This window comes from Choloepus didactylus, chromosome 10, assembly GCF_015220235.1.
Source record: "Choloepus didactylus isolate mChoDid1 chromosome 10, mChoDid1.pri, whole genome shotgun sequence".
NCBI lineage: Eukaryota > Metazoa > Chordata > Mammalia > Pilosa > Megalonychidae > Choloepus > Choloepus didactylus.
In genome coordinates this window covers 22,162,193-22,182,881 of record NC_051316.1, presented here as the reverse complement: position 1 = coordinate 22,182,881, position 20,689 = coordinate 22,162,193, and the positions used below count along the sequence as shown (strand labels likewise).

The following is a 20,689-nucleotide window of genomic DNA, read 5'->3' as shown; positions in this document are numbered from 1 at the left end:
GAAGATCTAACAAAAGAGATGGCGTTTAAGCATGTCGATTTCCCATCTTGAAACTGTAGGCATTAAGTATATCATTTAAAGCTGAAAAATTAAGTGATAGGTCTATATTTAAAATAAAAATAAAAAAGCTAATGTTATTAAACCAACTAAATTGGGAGTTAAAGGATCAGAAAGAGCAAGGAAACAATCTTGTCATTATATAATGGGGAATTATTAGATGCCATCTAAATGAGTAAGTAATTGAGGAATTGCACAATATTGTAATTATAAGGATAACTACTAGAGCCAAATACAACCTTCCTAATTATTTGAACATAAATACACTTAACAGAGCACAATTACTAGAAATGTTTTTTAGAAAGCTATATCATGATTCCCAGGACCATCCCCAAGTATTATGATTCACAAGGGGAACTCACAGGACTCAACAAATAGTCATATTTATTGCTAAGATTTATTAAAATGAGAGGATACAAAGCAAAATCTGCAAAAGGAAAAGACATATGAGGTGAAGTCCAGAGGAATCTAGTCACAAGCTTCCAAGAGTCCTCTCCCAGTAGAGTCACACAGAACATGCTTAATCCTCAGCAACATGTTGTGACAGTATGTGTGAAATGTTGCCCAGTGGGGGAGCTCATTAGAGACTCACTGCCCAGGGTTTTTAATGGGGGTTGTTCATGTAGGCTCCCATGTATCTAGTATCTATCAAAGTTGCAGGCTCCAAGAAGGAAAACAAGTCTTTAGCATAAATCACACTTTTCAGTTTTGGCACAGTGAGTCACTTTTATAAGCTCTGGGAATGTTGGAAACCTGAAATCTAAGTTCCCAGATGCCAGCTAGGAGCCAACCATGCAAACAGGCCTTTTTAAGGATAGTAGCCTCAAACCTTCTATGATAACTCTTTTCTGCACAAAAGTTCTGCAAACATGCAGTGTAACATATAGTAAGGGAAACATATTTGCCCTGTCGACTAAGGTAAATGGATTAAAGGTAATCATTAAAAGAAAATGTTATCAGATTGTATCAGAGATACACCTAAAACATATTTTAGAAAGTTGGAAATACAGTTGTGAATTCTTAAACCAATAATAATTCAGGGTTAATTTATGTAACTTCTACTTAAGGTTCAATTTGGGTCAAAAAACAGATGAGAGAAAGGGCATTTTGATAATGCTAAAGAAGACAATTTAAAAGGACGATAAAAGTTTTGATTAAGTGTGTACCAAATAAATTATCATCAAGATTCACACAACAAAAAATCTACAAGAAATAAGGAAAGATAGAAACACATTGGACAGAGTACACCTTAATGTACACTAATTTCATATCAGAGCCAATAGACAAAAACTGAGACTCTAAAATACTGCTTGGCAAAGTACGGCCCTCAGGTTTATTGGAACACAGCCATGCCTACTCATTTATACATTTGAACTACAAGACAGAATTGAATACTTGCAAAAAAAAAAGCCACATGAACAGCAAAGCCCAAAATAGTTCTCTCTGAACCTTTACAGAAAAAGTTTGCTGACAACTGTTCTTAAAGTTGTAAATACTACATTTCATAAAATGAATCTGATATGTCTTTCAAAGCTCTGTACTCTGAAAACAAAAAACAAACCTTCTATTACGTGACATTGGAACAGTCACAAAATGTAAGGTACTTTAGGCAAACTTCAGTTATTTCCACAAAGTAGGAATATTGCTCAATAAAACCTATAAATATAAAAAAATTTAAATGTCTATCTTGAAACCAATAATGAATATATATCTTTTAAAAACCTATTTGATCAAAGGGTAAATAAAAATTAATACTGTACGATATCCAGAAAGTTATAAAAATGAGAATCATGGGAATTAGGTGGACCCTTTGAGCAATAAAGAACTTAGAAGGAAATTTTAGACTCACATACTTATAATAAAAAGTAAGGAAGTTTTAAAAGTAGACTAAGCAAAGCAAAAGGAGTAATCAAGATAAACTATGATGTTATAAATTACAAGGCCAAAAGTGGTTCTGGAATCAAAATAATTATGTAAAATAACTATCCTCAACTAGAAAAGGGAAATAGCTGCATTAAGAAAAGATTATGAAGATACACCTAGCAATACAGTGGCAAAAATATTTTGAAATAGATATAATGAAAGACATGTAATATATCTAAATAATTTTTCTAAAAGTATTTGAGAGGCGGTAAACTAAACTACAATAGAAGAATATGGCAGTATTCATAGATTGGGATATTGTATTTTAAAACACACAATTCTTTCTGATGTGTTTATACATTCAATATAATAATAAATTCCTAATTAGTTTTTTTTTTCAAAATGCCCAAGATTTTATTTTAAGCCTAAAAAAAAAATAATTAAAAATTTACCAAAAAGACCAAGAGAGTACTGCTTAGTCCTTCCAATGACATCTAGGACATTGTTTAACAAGCTCTCTCAAGGATTCTTTCATTCTCCAGGGGGAGTCAACAAACTTCTGTAAAGGTCTTGATAGTAAATATTGTAGGCTTTTCGGGCTATATGCTTGCTCTCTGTCAACTCCTCAATTCTGTCCTTGGGGTTCAAAAGCACCTTAGACAATATGTAAATGAATGGTCTTGCCTGCATTCCAGTAAAACTTTATTTACAAAAACAGGCAGCAGCCAGATTTGACCCACTGGTGGTATAGACCAGGGACTGTACCTTTGTTTGCCTTGCTCTTTATTATTGATTAAAGGCCTAAATTTGTCTAGTAGAGTTTCAGATGTTTTTTGTCCAGTACAAAAAATAACCTGAAAGTTATAGTTTTTTATTACCCTCCAGGACATTAACTAGTTTTGTATCTAACCAAGTTTCCTACTTCCTCAAATACCCAGTTTCTCAAAATGCTCTTTGAACCACCTTTCCCATCTTAATTCTTTCCTCTTTCTTGCCTCCATGGTTTCTATTGAACAATCTGCATGTAGTCTTACCAAGCTTCCTTTGTGTGTGATGGATTGCTTTTCTCTTGCTGCTTTCAGGATTCTCTCTTTATCTTTGACATTTGATAATCTGATTATTAAGTGTCTTGGCATAGTCCTATTCAGATCTATTCTGTTTGAGGTACGCTGTGCTTTTTGGATCCGTAATTTTATGTCTTTCATAAGAGATGGGAAATTTTCATTGATTATTTCCTCTATTATTGCTGCTGCCCCTTTTCCCTTCTCTTCTACTTCGGGGACACCAAAATGACACGTACATTCCTGATTTTTGTTTTGTCCTTAAGTTCCCAGAGACATTGCTTGTATTTTTCCATTCTTTTCTCTATCTGTTCTTTTGGGTGTAGGCTTTCAGGTGCCTTGTTCTCCAGTTCCTGGGTGTTTTCTTCTGCCTCTTGAGATCTGCTGTTGTATGTTTCCATTGTATCTTTCATCTCTTATGTTGTGCCTTTCATTTCCATAGATTCTGCCAGTTGGTTTTTCGAACTTTCAATTTCTACCTTATGTATGCCCAATGTTTTCATTATACGGTCCATCTCTTTTGCCATATCTTCCCTAAACTTTTTGAATTGATTTAGTGTTAGTTGTTTAAGTTCCTGTACCTCAGTTGAAGTGTAAGTTTGTTCCTTTGACTGGGCCATAACTTCATTTCTCTTAGTGTAGGGTGTAGTTTTCGATTGTTTAGGCATGGTTTCCTCAGGTACCCCAATCAGATTTTCCCCAACCAAAATGGCCTCTGGTCCCAGAAGAAAGAACTGTTCAGTATCCAGTTTCCCTGAAGGTGTGTCTTAGAAAATTGGTACACCCTGTGAGGCCTCAGGTCACTGTGTTCTCTGCCCAGCAGGTGGCACCTGTCAGCCTGTAGCCCCAGACTGGTGTGAAGAGGTGTGGCCCATGGCTATTTTCCCCCAGGCTCCGGGGTCTGGTTCTGAACGGTAGGCAGGTAGTAGAGCTGGGCCCTACCCCTTTCCTTTTAGGGAAGATAGACCCCCTAGGGAGAGGTCATTAACATTTCAGTGTTCTCTCTGTGCCTGTGTTATCGTCACCCTTGTCTGGGTCAGAGCACTGGGAACTGAAAATGACTGAGGCTTTCTCCACTGAGCCGTAACAGGAACAGAAAGCTCCCTTCAGGGCCAGTCTGCCGCCACCCTCTGGCTCTCCAAAGTCTGTCTTCACCCAAAGTCTCTGTCTGTTTGTTGGGGATTCATATCAAGCAGTCCACACTTGTTAATTAAAACCCTGGTTGGAGGTCAGCTGTGCTATATTTGCTTGCTCGGAGAGAGCTGCTCTCTGGCTCCACGAGGCTTTGCAGCTTGGGCCATGGGGTGGGGGGTGGGGGGTTCCCGGCTTGGATCCGCAGTTTTTACTTACAGATTTTATGCTGCGATCTTGAGCATTCCTCCCAATTCAGGTTGGTGTATGATGAGTGCACAGTCACGTTTGTCCCCCCGAAGTTATTCTGGATTATTTACTAGCTGTTCCTTGTTGCATGTTAGTTGTTCCAGGGGGACTAACTAGCTTCCACTCCTCTCCATGCCGCCATCTTAGATCTCCCTCCTCAGTTTGTTTTTTGAAACCTGAAAAGCTGATTCTAAAATTTTTATGGAAATACGAAGTCCCAATAATTGTTAAAGCATGTTTGAAAACGAGCAAGATAGGAGGATTTTCTCACCCAGACATTAAAGTATATTGTAAAGCTCTTGCAACCAGTACAAAATAGTAATGTGTAGAGACAATTGAATAGACAAATGAAACAGAATAGAAAGCACAGAAACAAACATGTGCTTTAATGACACTTGATTTATGAAAAATGTGACATTGCAGAGAGCTGCAAAGCCATTAATATAAAAAATGACATATTGTGTCTTGCTTTACACTGTACCACAGAAGTCAATTTGGGGGTATTAAAGGCTGAGTTTTTGTGAGGCAAAATTGTAAATATTTTAGAAGAAAATACAAGAGAACTGTTTTTTACATTGGATAGGGAACAATTAAAGACCAGAAAATCATTTATTTTATGAGAAAAGACGTAAACTAGAGCATATTAAAATTCAGAATTTTTATCACAAAAAGATTGAAAGGTTAAACCACAGCATAGCAGAATCTATTTGTAATATGTAGAACCAAGACAGTATGTACTATTTTTCAGATTATATGAAGAACTTCTGAAAATCTGTGAGGCAACCTAGCATAAACGTGGGCAAAAGACTTAATAAGAAGCTTTTGCAGTGGAAATACAGGTGCCCAGTAAACATGGGAAAAGCTGTTTAACCTGATTAGTTGTGAAATAAATGCAAAATGAAACTGCAACACAATGCAACTGCACAATTGTTTTTTCATAAGATTGGCAGAATCTGACAGCATCAGGAGTTGATGAGGATGTGGAGCATCGGAGAGTCTCATCCCTGCTATGGAGTTGAAACTGGTGCAACCACTTCTGAAATCAGTAGGCATTATTGATTATAGGCAAAGATACACATACTGCGTATCAGGCAGTTCTGGTCCTAGGTATATTCTCTTGAGAATGGTGTGCTGCTGTGGTACAGGAAGCATGTGAGAATTTTGTTCCAAAATGAAAACAAGCCAAGTGTCCAACAACAGATGAATGGAGAAATAAATTGTGGTGCATTTACTGAAAGAAATAATATTATACAGCAAAGGGAATGTACCAAATTGTGGCCAAAAGCAAATAAATGGATGAATTCCTCAATGTTGAACATAGAAGGAAGACAACAACGGATATAGTAAGCTCTATGATTCCATTTATATAAAGCAACTGGTAAAAGTAAATTGTACTTATTTTTGAGTTGCATACATAGGATGAAAAAAAGAAAAGTGAGGAAACAATTACTATGAATTTCATGAGAGAAGTGACCTTGTAAGCATGAAGGAAATTTTGCTCAGGAAGGAATACCTGGGATTTCTCTAGCCAGTCATTTTCTTTTTCTTCACCTGAATGGTGGTTACTAGTTGTTAGACTTCTGCCATTTGTTGAAATGCATTGAAGAGTTTTATGCACACTTATATTATTTTTAGTTGTTTTTAAAAAAGTTAGAAGGAGGCAAACCAATAAGAGGGAGATGCTATTTACTACAAGTATGCAAGACAAAGTGTTTGCTCCTTTAATGAATAAAATGAATTTGATCTTGTCACAAGTGTCCGCTTCTTAGCCTGGCCTCCCATGATCACCCTGTTTAAAATGACATCTCTCATCTCAGGCTGTCTAGTTATCCCCCTTCCTCTGTTGTATGCTTTCTCCAAAGTTCTCATCAGCTCTTCTTCGCAGCTAGTGAGCCTTGTTTAAAGTTTTTTCTCCAGTGCCTGGAATGCAATAGCGTGCATAATAGGCTTCTACTGAATATTTCTTGAGAAAGTAAATTTAGACCCACAGGCTCTTTCTCCTCCTGTAGTGTCTGTGTCTGAATGCTCTGTTCTCTGTGCTCTGTGCCTCTTCTTATACAGTAAGTTCCTCTTTGTTTCATCCATGTTCAGATTTAAGCTTTTTTACTTTATACTGATGACCACTAAATTGTTACTTCCACATGCTTTTCCCTACTTCTGCTCACATGCAACATTTCTGTGCCTTTAGGGATCTCTATTGGAGTATTATTGTTTCTTTTTCTCAATATGGTAAAAATCAAAACTAAATTTTCTCTCATGAATCAAAATCCTCTGTCCTTCCTACTTCCCCTTTAATTATTTTCTTCTGCTGTCTTTCTCCTCCGGTAATGGACAACCATGAAGTAATTTAAAATTTTTAAGTCTTTTTTCTGTGTTATAATCTCTTATTGATCTTTCAGTGGTTCGTGATGTAGATTAACCCATAGTGAATTTGGAACAGATATTTCATATTGATTCATTCAGGAACACTATCCCTACCTGCAAATGCCGAAGTCACATTTCTAGACCTTTTGAAGCATTACCTGTTGCACTAGGTCTTAGCCCTTATGTGTGAAAGAGCTCCCTGGGCAATTATATGGTTCACTGCTTTCTATTCATTACTTATTTAATGTATACACAGATTCAATTAAATCAGAATGAGGGTTGCATTTTGGTAAGGAAAGCAAAGTGGCATAAAATACATTTTATCATTTAAGTTGCTGTCGATTAAAAGGTAAACCATTATTTAAAGCACAACCAAGGGAAAATGCTGCCTATTTAAGTGTGGACATGTCATCAGTTTTAAGATGCATGTTTATTTCAGTGATGGTAATTTGCTTAAAAATCTTTGGTCTCAGATACATGAATTCTCTCCTGCATCCATTGTTACAAATGAAGAATTCGACAGTAACCACTTTCACATTTTAAAACAAATGGTGCTTAAGTTGGTATGAAAATAAAAGAAACCTTTTAAAAAAATAATATTGTTAAACATTTAGGAAAATAGCTTTGCTTTGAAAGGCATCTAGATTTAACTAGTGCCCAGAATGGAATGCAGGATACCTAGAGAAAGAATATAAACATAAGATAATCGTTGGAATTGAATTAGTAGGGACCAATAACCTGTCGAGACTAGAGCAGAAAATACTGTGGACTCGTAAAATGGTCACTAGAACACATAATGAACATGCAGTTAATGTAAAGCTTTCTTTTTCAGAATTATGTCTCTTCTGTCTTTCATCTTTTGGTACCTAGGGAGTGGACTCAAGGCCTTAAAATGTTTTTAGCATAAGCCTGACACTTTGTCTCATGGAATGTGGCTTGCAGCAGGGAAATTGCAGTAAAACATATACAAGAAATTTATGATAAAAAGTAAAAATTAAGATACTTGTAAAGTTTCTTTGATCAGGTTGAAACATATGATCCTTAAGGTTCTCACAGTCAGTGAAAACTAGATATGTTTATAAGTAAATGGAAATTCGAATTAAGGATTGGACAGGAGCAAAATTAGTTTGGGGGAAATGAATGAGCAAATTGAAAGAAGGGATGTTAAGATTTGATGGTCAAGACCAGTTCATTCAATGGCCCTGACATAATACATGCAGGCACCAGATAAAATACAGCTAGGCTAGAGCAGTGATCCAGTCCAGATGGAAAAATGACTTACACACATCAGTTTTATACTTCATTGTACATTTGTGTTCCTGTGAATAACAGTACAGGAAGAATTAAAACATGACCTATGACATAAGTAAGTTGGTGCCATTATAAATTTGTTTTGGTGTTCATGTGTAGAATGAAACAAAGGGAACTCCAAATGAAGCATGTAGATTAATTTTGAGAGTTATGTTTTAAAATGCCAAATACACATGACATTCATTTCCACTTTGCAGTCCCTTTTTCCACTTTGTAAAGGTTTTCTTGGGTGTGTTTTATTTTCATAAATAAACTGGAATATAGGGAATAAATGTTTTGTATTATTTTTCTGTTGGGAGACTGAGCCAGAAATCAAGGAGTCAAATAGATAATAGGGCATATGTATATAAACCCCATTGCGTAAACAGTGTTAAGCATCATAAAGTCGTTTTCAATTTCTGATTGTAGAATACTACCAACATGAGGAACTCATAGAGAAGAGCTCAGAAAACCAAGGCAAACACTGGTGGCAAGTTTTATTCACCAACAAAATATTGACTACGGAGCAAGAGAACATCTTGGGAACACCATGTAAACTGAGCAAAAACATTTTTCCTTCAAGAATATTCCCTTCTAAATGTGACGTTGCAAGACCTACTTACCTTGATCTAAGCCCATCTACTCCTGTCGTCTCTCAGAACATTCCTAAAGAGCATAACAGTCATGATGAACTTAATAAATATAAATATAATGAAAATGGGAGCACTTTCAGTAGGATCAGCCAACTTCCAAAAATTGATACAGGAAGGAAAAGTTTCAGCCAAAAATCACACTTTAGAGAAAATCAAAGAATTCTTACAGAGGTGAAACCATTTGAAAATGGAAAAATTTTCTGCCCTGATTCAGCCCTTCCCGTGCATCAGAAAAGTCACACAACAGAGAAATTTTCTGATTATAACACATGTAGAGAGACATTCAGCTACAAGACAGCTCTCAGTGTATATCAGAGAACTCACATAAGAGAAAAACCCTATGAGTGTAAGGAATTTGGAAAATCCTGTCCTATGAATTTAGTCTCAGTTCGGCCTCAAAAAAGTTACCGAGGGGAGAAACCCTGTGAATATCATGAATGTGGGAAAGCTTTCAGTAAAAAGTTACAGCTAAGGAAACAGAGAATTCACACAGCGGGCAAACCCTATAGATGTATTGGATGTGAGAAAGCTTTTAGTGCAAAGTCAGGTCTCAGAATACATCAGAGAACTCACACAAGGGAGGAACTCTTTGAATGCAATGAATTTGGGAAATCTTTCAACTGTAAGGCAACCTTCATAGTACACCAGAGAACTCACACAGGGGAGAAACCCTTTGAATGTAATGAATGTGGGAAATCGTTTGACTATAAGTCACACCTCATAATACATCAGAGAACTCACACAGGGGAGAAACCTTTTAAATGTAATCAGTGTGGAGGGTCTTTCAGTCAGAAATCATATCTCAGAGTACATCAGAGAAGTCACACTGGGGAGAAACCCTATAAATGTGATGAATGTGGGAAATCTTTCAGTTACATATCAGGCCTAAGGAATCATCAGCCAACTCACACAGGGGAAAGACCGTATAAATGTGATGAATGTGGAAAAGCTTTCAGACTGAAGTCAGGCCTAAGAAAACATCATAGAACTCACACAGGGGAGAAACCTTATAAATGTAGTCAGTGTGGGATAGCTTATAGTCAGAAGTCACAACTTAGAGGACATCAAAGAATTCACACAGGGGAAAAACCCTTTAAATGTAGTCAATGTGGGGAGTCTTTCAGCTGGAAATCATATCTCAGAGTACATCAGAGAACTCACACTGGGGAGAAACCCTATAAATGTGATGAATGTGGGAAATCTTTTCGGCAGAAATCAAATCTCAGTGGACATCAGAGAACTCACACAGGGGAGAAACCCTATGAATGTAATGAATGTGGAAAAGCTTTCAGCCAGAATTCAGTTCTAAGAATACATCAGAGAACTCACACAGGAGAGAAACCCTATAATTGTAATCGGTGTGGAGAATCTTTTAGGCAGAAATCAACCCTCACAATACATGAGAGAACTCACACTGGGGAGAAACCCTACAAATGTGATGAATGTGGAAAAACTTTCAGCCAGAAATCAAGCCTTAAAGAACATCAGAAAGCCCACCAAAAGGTTTAAACATATGGATAGTAGGAGCTGGAAATCATACCTCATAAAACACCAGAGAACATGCAGAAAAAAGAAACCCTATGAATAAATGAACTTTGGAAGTTCCTCTGCAAAATATCAACCTTTAAATATCAGAAAACTTACACAGGAAAGAACTTCTTGAAATACACTTTATATGGAATGTGTCTCAGTGAGAATATAGTCCTCCTTAGATAGCAGAGAGTTCACCCAAGAACAAAACCCTGTAAAGGTAATTAATATGGGAAACATTTTGTGTGAATTCAGCCTTCAGAAAATTCACACTGTGAGTAAATTCTGAGAAAGTAGTAATGTGAACACTGTGCCGGGATTCATAACTCCTTCAAGATAAGAGTAATCATCCATTGAGAAAATAGATTGTAGTAAGTGGGTGGTAACCCTAAACTATAAACCAACCTTCTCAGTACAGCAGAAAATATGTTGAATGTGGACCTTTTAATATATTAGAACAACAGGGAGAACCTATGAAGGTAATGGATATGGAAAACCCTTCAGTATATCCATGCTCAATTTGCCTTACCAAGAAACATCGCGGATGACTATTATTTGGCCACTAGTAACCATTTCCTCTTTTCCCTTGTGGCACACTAAGTCTAAGTTTCCCAACCTCTCCTTCAAAGTGATACCATGTCACTAATCTCTAACTAGTGGAATATAGGAATCAGTGACCAGACCCATTAAAGATACTCTGAAAATTTCATTGTGTTCTCCTGTCACTTGTCAGAATGGAAAGGAGATTATGGGAATGAAATCATGGGACTTATGTATTATGATGGGAAAGTACAAGACAGAAGGGGCCTAGATCAAAGAGTGACTATGGAACGGAGTTTTCTCCTGCATGTACATAGGTGGACTTAGCGTGACAAGGAAATAAACTTGTTTTTGATGAACTTCTGCAGGTTTATATGTACTTGATACTAACATATACTCATCATTGGTTAATAAAATTTACAATTGTGACTTCCCTGAGACATGGCAACTCAGTGTATATCGGAAAATTCCACATGACAAACCCCTGACGACATCTTAAATATCGTCCCAGAATTATCCTTCATTGCGAAGCAGGTAAATATCTGGAGAAATTAATATGTTGATACATATCAGAAATCCTTTACCAAAAAGAAATGATATCTCCTTGAATATCTGTTCATTGAGTTTACAATTTTATTGAAATATATTCACATACGATACAATCATCCAAAGTGTACAACAGTTCACAGAATATCATAGTTGTGCACAGTTTTTGAACATTTTCATTATCCAAAAAATGACAATAAAAATAAGAATAAAACTAAATTTAAAAAAGAACACCCAAACATCTCATTCCCTCCCTCCACCCCTATTATTCATTTACTTTGTCCCTATTTTTCTACTCATCTGTCCATGCACTGGATAATGGGATTGTGAACCATAAGATTGTCACAATCACATGGTCACACCATATGTGCTATACAGTTATATGATCATCTTCAAGAATCAAGGATGCTGGGTTGCAGTTCAGAAATTTCAGGTATTTCCTTCTAGCTGTTCTAATAAACTAAAAACTAAAAAGGGATATCTATATAATGCATAAGAGTAACCTCCAGATTGACCTCTCGGCTCCATTTGAAACCTCTCAGGTACTGAAACTTAATTGTGTTTCATTTCTCTTCCCCCTGTTGATCCAGAAGACTTTCTGAATCCTACGACACTGTGTCCACGCTCATCCCAGAAGTCACGCCCCATGTTGCCAGAGAGATCTACAGCTCTGGGAGTCATGTCCCACGTAGGGGGATAGGCAGTGAGTCTACCTGCCATGTTGGCTTATAGAGAGAGGCCACATCTGAGCAATAAAAGAGGTTCTCTTGGGGTGACTCAGGCACAATTACAAGTAAGCCTAGTCTCTCTGTTGCAGTAACAAGCTTCATAAGGGTAAGCCCCAAGACCGAGGGCTTGGGCTACTAAACTGTAGTCCCCAGTGCTTGCGAGAATAGTAGGAATTCCTCAGGTGGGGAGGTTTAATATTTCCACATTTTTACCCAGTCCCTCAAAGGGGCTTTGCAAATATTTTTTATTCTTTGCCCAAATTACTCTGGGATGTATCATATCTTCATGCTAACCTGTACAAACCTATTAGATCTTACTCCCTATTCAAGGTTCCATGTAATTATGGTGTTTGACTAAACTGACAAAGCAAGTTAAATTATATACTGTGCTACAGAAAATATACATTTTGCACCCAATAAACATGTCTTCTTTTGGTCCCACACAGAAGCTGAAGATTTTTGTTTTTAAACACAGTCAATATCATCCTCTCCCCTTTAGCCTGATCTACTCCAGTCTCAGTCAAGTCCAGTTGGTTCATATCTTCAATTGAAGTCTGATCTCCTTGTCAGCCTCTAACAGTTGTTGCAAGGGGCAATGCCAACACTCACAGCGACTGAACCCTGGCTCTGAGTCCCAGGTGACACAGATTCTGAAGCTCCAGGGACCAAACAGGTCACACATTTCAGCATCTCAGTTTAGAAATAACTGTTAGAGCCCATGAATAGATGTGGCTGCTGTAAAAGATTACAATCAAGGAACCTTTACAATAAGCCTTTCCCTGATAACCCGTGCTCCCAGATTCAATTCCACAGTTTGCACATTATTATTAGTCCATATTAGTGAGGCATTACAATGTTTGTCTTTTCGTTTTTGGCTTATTTCACTCTGCATACTGTCCTCAAGGTCCATTCACCTAGTTGCATACCTCACAACTTCATTCTTGCTGCCAGTCAATATTCCATTGTTTGTATACACCACAGTTCACGATTCTGTTTTATCATTTGATGTACCCTTAGGCCACTTCTATCCATTGCAAATCGTGAATTTTGCCGTCACAAACACCAGTGTGCAAATGTCCACTCATGTCCCCACTTAAAGTTCTTCCAAGTATACGCCCAGTAACAGGGTTGCAGAACCATATGACAATCCCAAAACTAGGTTCCTGTGGAACCACCACTCTGCCCTCCAGATGGGATGCACCATTCTACCTCCCCACCAACAGGGGATAGGTACCTCCCTATCTCCACATTTCCTTCATCACTTGTATCTCTCTTTCTACTTTTTAAACAGTTTTATCCACACACCATACAATCCGTCCTAAATAAACAATCAGTGATTCCCAGTATAATCACATAGTTGTGCATTCACCACCACAATCTATATGAGGACATTTCCATTTTTTTTTTGCCGAGAAAGGGAGATGAGGGAAAAAATGAATAAAAAAGTTAAAAAAAAAAAAGAATTAAAATACAATGAAAAGGTCATACAACAGCAACAACACCACCACCACCAAGATTCCTATACTACTCCCTTATAACCCCTTCTTACAGACATTTGGCTTTGGTATATTGCCTTTGTTACAATTAATAGAAGCATTGTACAATGCTACTGTTAACTATAGACAAGTTTGCATTGATCATCTTTTTCTCCTATAGTATCCAATTTTCTAACACCTTGCAATGTTGACATTCATTTATTCTCCCTTAGGACAAACCATGCCTGTAACTGATTTTAATAGGCTCTTGTACTTAACTGTTGTTACTGAAATTATTGAAGTTTTTCTGATATTGTCATGGGATGAATGTATTTTGTATATGGAAAGATCATGTCATTTTGGGGACCGGGGGTGGAATGTGCCAGTTTGAATGTATTATGTCCCCCAAAACCCCATTATCTTTGATGCAATTGTGTGTGGGCAGACCTATTAGTGTTGATTAGATTACATTGTAATTATTTAAGTGTTTCCACGGAGATGTGACCCACTCAGCTGTAGGTGATAACTCTGACTGGATAATTTCCCTGGAGATGTGGCCCCGCCGGTTCAGCATGGGCCTTGATTAGGTTACTAGAGCACTGTATAAGCTCAGACAGAAGGGACACTGAAGAATGCACAGGAGCTGAGAGAGGAACTGCAGATGAGAGACAGTTTGAATATGGCCATTGAAAGCAGACGTTTGCTCCCGAGAAGCTAAGAGAGGAAAAGGCTTCGAGAGCAACTAAGAGTGACATTTTTGAGGAACTGCAGCCTAGAGAGGAATGTCCTGGGAGAAAGCCAATTTGAAACCAGAACTCTGGAGCAGACGCCACTCACGTGCCTTCCCAGCTAACGGAGGTTTTCTGGATGTCATTGGCCATCCTCCAGTGAAGGTACCCAATTGCCGATGCGTTACCTTGGACGCTTTATGGCCTTAAGACGGTAACTGCATAACCAAATAAACCCCCTTTTATAAAAGCCAATCCATTTCTGGTGTTTTGCATTCCGGCAGCATTAGCAAAGCAGAACAAGTGTCTTGGATTAGGTCTGTTCAGATCTATTCTGTTTGGGGTACTTTCTGCTCCTTGGATCCGTAATTTTATGTCTTTCATAAACGTGGGAAATTTTCAGTAATTATATTTCCATTATTGTTTCTGCCTCTTTTCCCTTCTTCAGGAACACCCATGACACATATATTTGTGTCCTTCATGTTGTCATTCAATTCCCTGAGATGTATTTTCCATTCTTTTCCCTTTCTGTTCTTTTGTCTGTAGGATTTCCAATGTCTTGTCCTCTAATTCGTGAATCCTTTCTTCTGCCTCTTCAGATCTACTCTTGTTGGTCTCCATTGTGTTTTTCATCATTTCACTTGTGCCTTTCATTCCCATAAGTTCTGCCATTTGTTTGTGTGTGTGTTTTTTAACTGGTTCAACTTCTTAAGATAGTTTTATTAAAGGAATACATGAAGATGGTTAAATGAAATAAAATGGTTCCAAAAGGTTTTTCAATGAAAGCAACAATCCTCTGCTCTGTGTCTCCCTTGACTTCATTGTCCTTTTCATTCTCTTAGCTTTTCCTTCTGGCAGTTACCTTCATGGTTTTTCCTCCTAGATTAATTTTTTAGCTTTTCAAGTAGGTACATATATTAATACATGTATTTTAAGAAACTCATAAGGTTATTTAAAAACCCATCAGACCCCTGCCCCATCCCTCCCCACTCTCCATAGAGGGACTTTTAATAGTTTCAGCAGTTTCTTCTGCTGTTTTTTCTTAAAACAATTACTTACATTATTTCTTGATTCATTATTTTACACAATACTGGTGATTTCCTGATATAGTAAATAAGGATTTAATTCATACACCAGCAGTATCCTCTTTTCCTCCCCATATTGCCCCCAAATATTTGCCAGATTTTTGGGTTAACCAGTCATCACATCATTATGACTATGTACATATTACTGTTGAAAAAAAAAACAGCATTTTATGCTTTACTTTTTATATATATCTTTTTCTTTTTCCTGGAATTAATGATTGCCTCTCCCTTTTTTTTTCATTTGCTTTACCTTCAATGAATTTACCTCTTTCCAAATGCTCCAGATCTGTCAACAACCTATTAATATTTTGTAAAAAGCAAGTAATCCATTGTTTCATTTTTACATTTTGTTTTCTAAGCCAGCTACATAGCTGGAATATTCCCTGTTGTTCGCTCCCATTTACTGGATCCCACATCACATGGTTTCTTGGTTTATTTTGCTCTTTCATTTTGTTGGAGCATTTCCTTTAGCCGCTTTCCAAGAAAGGGTACATGGGGGAAACATGTTAGTCTTTGCTTGGTGTGCCAGGTTGAATGTATTATGTCCCCCAGATGCCATTATCACTCTTGTGTGGGCAGACCTATCAGTGTTAATTAGATTGTAATTCTTTGAGTGTTTCCATGGAGATGTGCGCCACCCAACTGTGGGTGATGACTCTGATTGGATAATTTCCATGGCAGTGTTGGCCCGCCCATTCAGGGTGGGTCTGAATTAAATTACTGGAGCACTATATAAGATCAGATAGAAGGAAGAAGCTGCTACAGCCAAGAGGGACACTTTAAAGAAAGCACAGGAGCTGCAGATGAGAGAGAGTTTGAAGACAGCCTTTGAAAGCAGACTCTTGCTCCGGAGAAGGTAAGAGAGGACAAATACTGCAAGTGCAACTAAGAGTGACATTTTTGAAGAACTGTAACCTAGAGAGGAACGACCTGGGAGAAAGCCATTTTGTAACCAGAATTTTGGAGCAGACATCAGCCACGTGCCTTCCCAGCTAACAGAGGTTTTCCAGACACCATTGGCCATCCTCCGGTGAAGGTACCTGATTGCTGATGTGTTACCTTGGGCATTTTATGGCCTTAAGACTGTAACTGGGTAACCAAATAAACCCCCTTTATAAAAGCCAATCCATCTCTGGTGTTTTGCATCCCGGCAGCGTTAGCAAACTAGAACACTTGGTTAAAAATGTCTTTATTTTACCCTTGCCCTTGATTGATCATATCTGGCTGGTTATAGATTTCTCAGTTGAAAAAAAATTTTCTTACAATTTTGAAGGCATTGCTCTATTGTTTTCAGTTTCTTTTTCTTTTATTCCTCTGTCCTTCTTTCTTGTCTTAAATGCATCTCAAATTCAGTGAGTCAAAACCATAATCAAACTCCACCAGGAAATTCTTCTACCCCTACTTTTAAAATATATCCTGACTCATACAATTCCTCACCATGCCTGATCCCTCCCTTTGGTCCAAGTTACCATCATTGTACACCTGAACTTCTAATTAGTCTTTCTGCCTTTTTTTAAATAAAATATTTCAAACAAACTGTGTGGCTTTATAATTTTTACTACAGTCATGTTTTCATAAATAATATATGGGATTGATTCCTTTGTCCAATTTTTTTTTTTACCCTCTATTGAAGAGTTAAGGAAATTCCTTTACTCTGTGGTGTATCCTAATTTTACTGCTGAACATGGGGGGCTCAATTTCTTATCTTCAATAATTTCTTCTTAAAAATAAACATCTTAAAGTTACTCAGAATCTAATCGTGATAGAAATACCCTAATGAGAAAAATATTCCCCTACTCCTCATACTGTCAACTGTGTGCAAAACTTTTTTTTTGTTGCGTATCGGTTTGCTAATGCTGCTGTTATGCAATATACCAGAAATGGATAGGCTTTTATAAATTAGGTCCCAAATTTATAGTTCCAAGGCCATAAAAGCATCCAAACTAAGGCATCAACATGAGTGTACCTTCAGTAAAGAAAGGTTGATGGTTTCTGGAACACCTCTGTCAGCTGGGAACACACGTGGCTGGCGTCTGCTGGTTCTTTGCTCCTGGGTTGTGGTTTCAAAATGGCTTTCTCCAAAATGTATCTGGGCTATCACTCTTAACTTCCTCTCTCAGCTGTGCATCTAAGCATCTGGGGGTCCTCTCTTAGCTTCTTTGGGGCAAATTTTGGGCTTCATCTCTTAGCACCTTCAAACATCTTTCTGTCCACATCTCCAAGTGTTTCTGAGCATCTTGGTCTGTGTCAACTCTTATCTTCTCCTGGGGGCAATCTCTGGATTACATATCTTAGCTTCTCTCCGAAACATCTCTGTGAGCTTCTCTGAGCTCCTTCTCTCCATGAGCTCTCTTAAAGGACTCCAGTGATCCAATCAAGACCCACCCCGAATGGGTGGGTCACACAGCCATGGAAATGATCTAATCAAAAGGTCTCACCTACAGTTATGTGAGTCACATCTCCGTGGAAATAACCTAATCAAATATCCCACCCTAATCATCAAAAGACTAGTAAGTCTGCCCCCACAAGATTGCATTAAAGAACATGGCTTTTGTGGGGACTTAGTAGATTCAAACCAGCACACGTATTAATATTTACTAAAATTTTTGGCTAATGTGTAAAATTTGCTTCTTTCACTTAGCAGTTTTTGACTTTTTTTTGTCAGTACCGCAATCATTTTAACTTCTGTAGTATGTTACATTTTATAGATATATTGGTTAGATATTTCTTTATTGATCAATATTTGGCAGTTTCCAAACTGTTATTTTTTTAAAAAGTCTTCAACAAATATTCTTGGTCCTTCTTGTAGTTCAGGATTAATTTCTAGAAATGCAAGCTCTGGGTGCCAAGGATATGGAAATTTTGAATTTTAATTAATTGATATTGCTAATTTACACTCTTAAAATGGCTGTGTCAATTTATAATGCAGAAAGTGCCAAAAATATTTTCTTGGATATCATAATCTAAATCATTGCTAAGAAAATGAGTTTAAAAAAAAACACTAAGTTTCATTTTTTTAAAGTTTTGAAGCTTATTTTCTAATAAACTAACTCTGGTTTCTAGCAATATCCATTCTCAATTTATTACTTCTTTGGGTTTAATTTTAGACACTATGCTTGTTACTAGATTGAGCTCTTTCTGTAAACAGCAGCCTATTTTTGTCCTATTATTTAACAACTCTTCGAATCTCACTGATGATGAGAAACAGAATTTTTAAAAGTCTCAGACCTTTTTTCCTCTTTTAACCCTCACAAAGTTAGTTTCCTACCTAACTCTTTGTTGGCTACTGAATATAGTGGATCTCTCACTTCACTGATTTCCTATCTGAGTGAACAGAATTTTTTTCAAAAGGATGATATATAACTAGAATAATTTACAGTCCCTATTCTAATCCAATTTTCTTTTAAGCTATGAGTTGTAATTCTTCTGTTTGTAATCCCTTACTGCTCTTTGGACTAATCTGTCTAACTCCTATCTCTATGGGTCTTTGTTTCAACTCATGATATAAGGGATTTGCCAACTTTGGGCTATCTTGATAGGTATGATACCCTAGGCAGGCATTGGGGACCTAATCCTGATCCTTGAGGGACAGGCATTAAAGTAGTTATAACAAGAAACAGTTCACAGATGGTACTGATAAAGTTTAAGATTAATGGAGAATAAAACCACCATGCTTGGAAACAATTATCCATAGATTTAAACTTAACAAAAGTCTTTTTTTCTAATGTGAAAATAGTTAATTTTGGAGGGGGAAAGGGAAACAAATTGAATTAAGTCAGAAAACATCTTCATATTAATCATTCTTTTCATACACTTCAAATTTGTACTTAATGCCTTTCTCCTCCTGGACATTGGAAAGAACACCTGGGTATTCTGGGAGAAGTTTATATTTCTCTGTATCAATTTCTGGAAAAAATGCATCACTTTCAAATTCCTGCATGATTCTTGTCAAACAGTTTAAGATGGCCTAGCTGATTCATGGCTTCCTTATAAACAGAACTGCCTCCCACTATCCAAACCATATCTACTTTATTTGCTAATTCTGGTTGCTCAGTAAGTTTTAAGGCATCATCCAGACTATTGGCAAGAAAATGTGCTCCTTGTAGGGATTCCTTGAGTTCTCTAGTGAGAACTAAGTTAATTCTGTCCTTTAAGGGCCAATTCTTCTCAGGGATGGAGAACAAGGTCTTTCTACCTATAATCACCAAATTCTATTTACCCTCTACTGAAGAGGTTGTGGTTATTCTTTGAAAATACTTGAATTCATTCCTGACTGGGGACCAGGGCATGTCTCCATGCTTGCTGATGCTCATGTTCTGGGACCCAGCGACGATGCGGTTTAGCAGACGAACCATGATGAAAGCAGCAGTAAATAATTCTGAGCATGCTCTCCTCATCTGAACTCCCTGCGAAGTTAGGTGCAAAAATTGTCTGCCATTTGTTTTTTCAAGCATACAAATTCTTTATGGTCACCCAGTGTCTTCTTTATAGCCTTCATCTCTTTTTGCCACATTTTCCTTCAGCTCATTGATCCAATTTAGAAGATATTGTTTGAACATCTTTACTTAGTTGTTTCAACTCCTGTATCTCATTTGAATTGTAAGTTTGTTCCTTTGACTGGGCCATATCTTCATTTTTCCTAATGTGACTTCTAATTTTTTGTTGTCTAGGCTTCTGGTTTCCTTGATTACCCCAAACAGATTTTCCCCTACCAGAAGGGCCCGTCTCCATAAGTGGTATCATGTTTCCCTGAGGATGAGACCCAGCAGATTGTCAGACATTTCTGTGAGGCCTCTAGACTTTGTTCTTTTCCTATCCTGCCCAGCAGGTGGTGCTAAACAGCCCGTAGCTCCCCACTGGCATAAAGAGGTGGGGTGTTGTTAATGAGATCTCAGCACACCCTGTCCCAGCCAGGGACTGATGGTGAGTCGGAAGCCAAACTTAAGCTGTTTCTGTTTTTCCTTTCCCCCAGGCTCTGGGATCTGAATTCCCTGAGGTATGGTAGCCACTTGAGCTGGGCCCTGTCTCCCATTTTCTTAGGGAAGATATGCTCTTTAAGGAATTACTGCCTTCATTTGACTTCTTCATTTGTCTCTCTATCTTAGTTCCACCTTTTCCTGGGCCAGAGCTGACAACTGAAAATTCCTTAGGCTTTCTCTAATGAGCTACTTAGAGAAAAGAAAAAAGAAAGGAATTCCCTTTTCAGAGCCAGTACCAGCCCTCCAGCTTCACCGGTTGACAGGAGTTGGTATATGGTTCCTTGGGACATAGCCCTTTTCCAGTACTCTGAGCTCAACCAACTCCAAAAGCCTCTGTTTTCATTTATTTTTTTTACTTCTGACCCACTTCCTCTCTGAGGAGAGACCTCAAGTTTCCTTTCCTGCTTGCT

The 20,689-nt window shown here is 37.6% G+C and overlaps 2 protein-coding genes and 1 pseudogene across 2 annotated transcripts in view; 2 read left to right on the top strand and 1 right to left on the bottom strand.

Annotated features, from left to right (window-relative positions):
- LOC119505041 (zinc finger protein 782-like) overlaps nucleotides 1-11,171 on the top strand; it is a 32,332-nt gene extending 21,161 nt beyond the window's left edge. Inside the window, exon 6 of the mRNA XM_037797738.1 lies at nucleotides 8,445-11,171. Within this exon, the coding sequence (XP_037653666.1) occupies nucleotides 8,445-10,177 (1,733 nt within the window). The 3' untranslated portion in view covers nucleotides 10,178-11,171. The remainder of the gene's footprint in view (nucleotides 1-8,444) is intronic.
- Nucleotides 1-20,689, top strand: part of LOC119505042 (zinc finger protein 510-like) — a 122,963-nt gene that overhangs the window by 13,169 nt on the left and 89,105 nt on the right. The window lies entirely within an intron of this gene.
- Nucleotides 19,094-19,655, bottom strand: LOC119505046 (annotated as a pseudogene).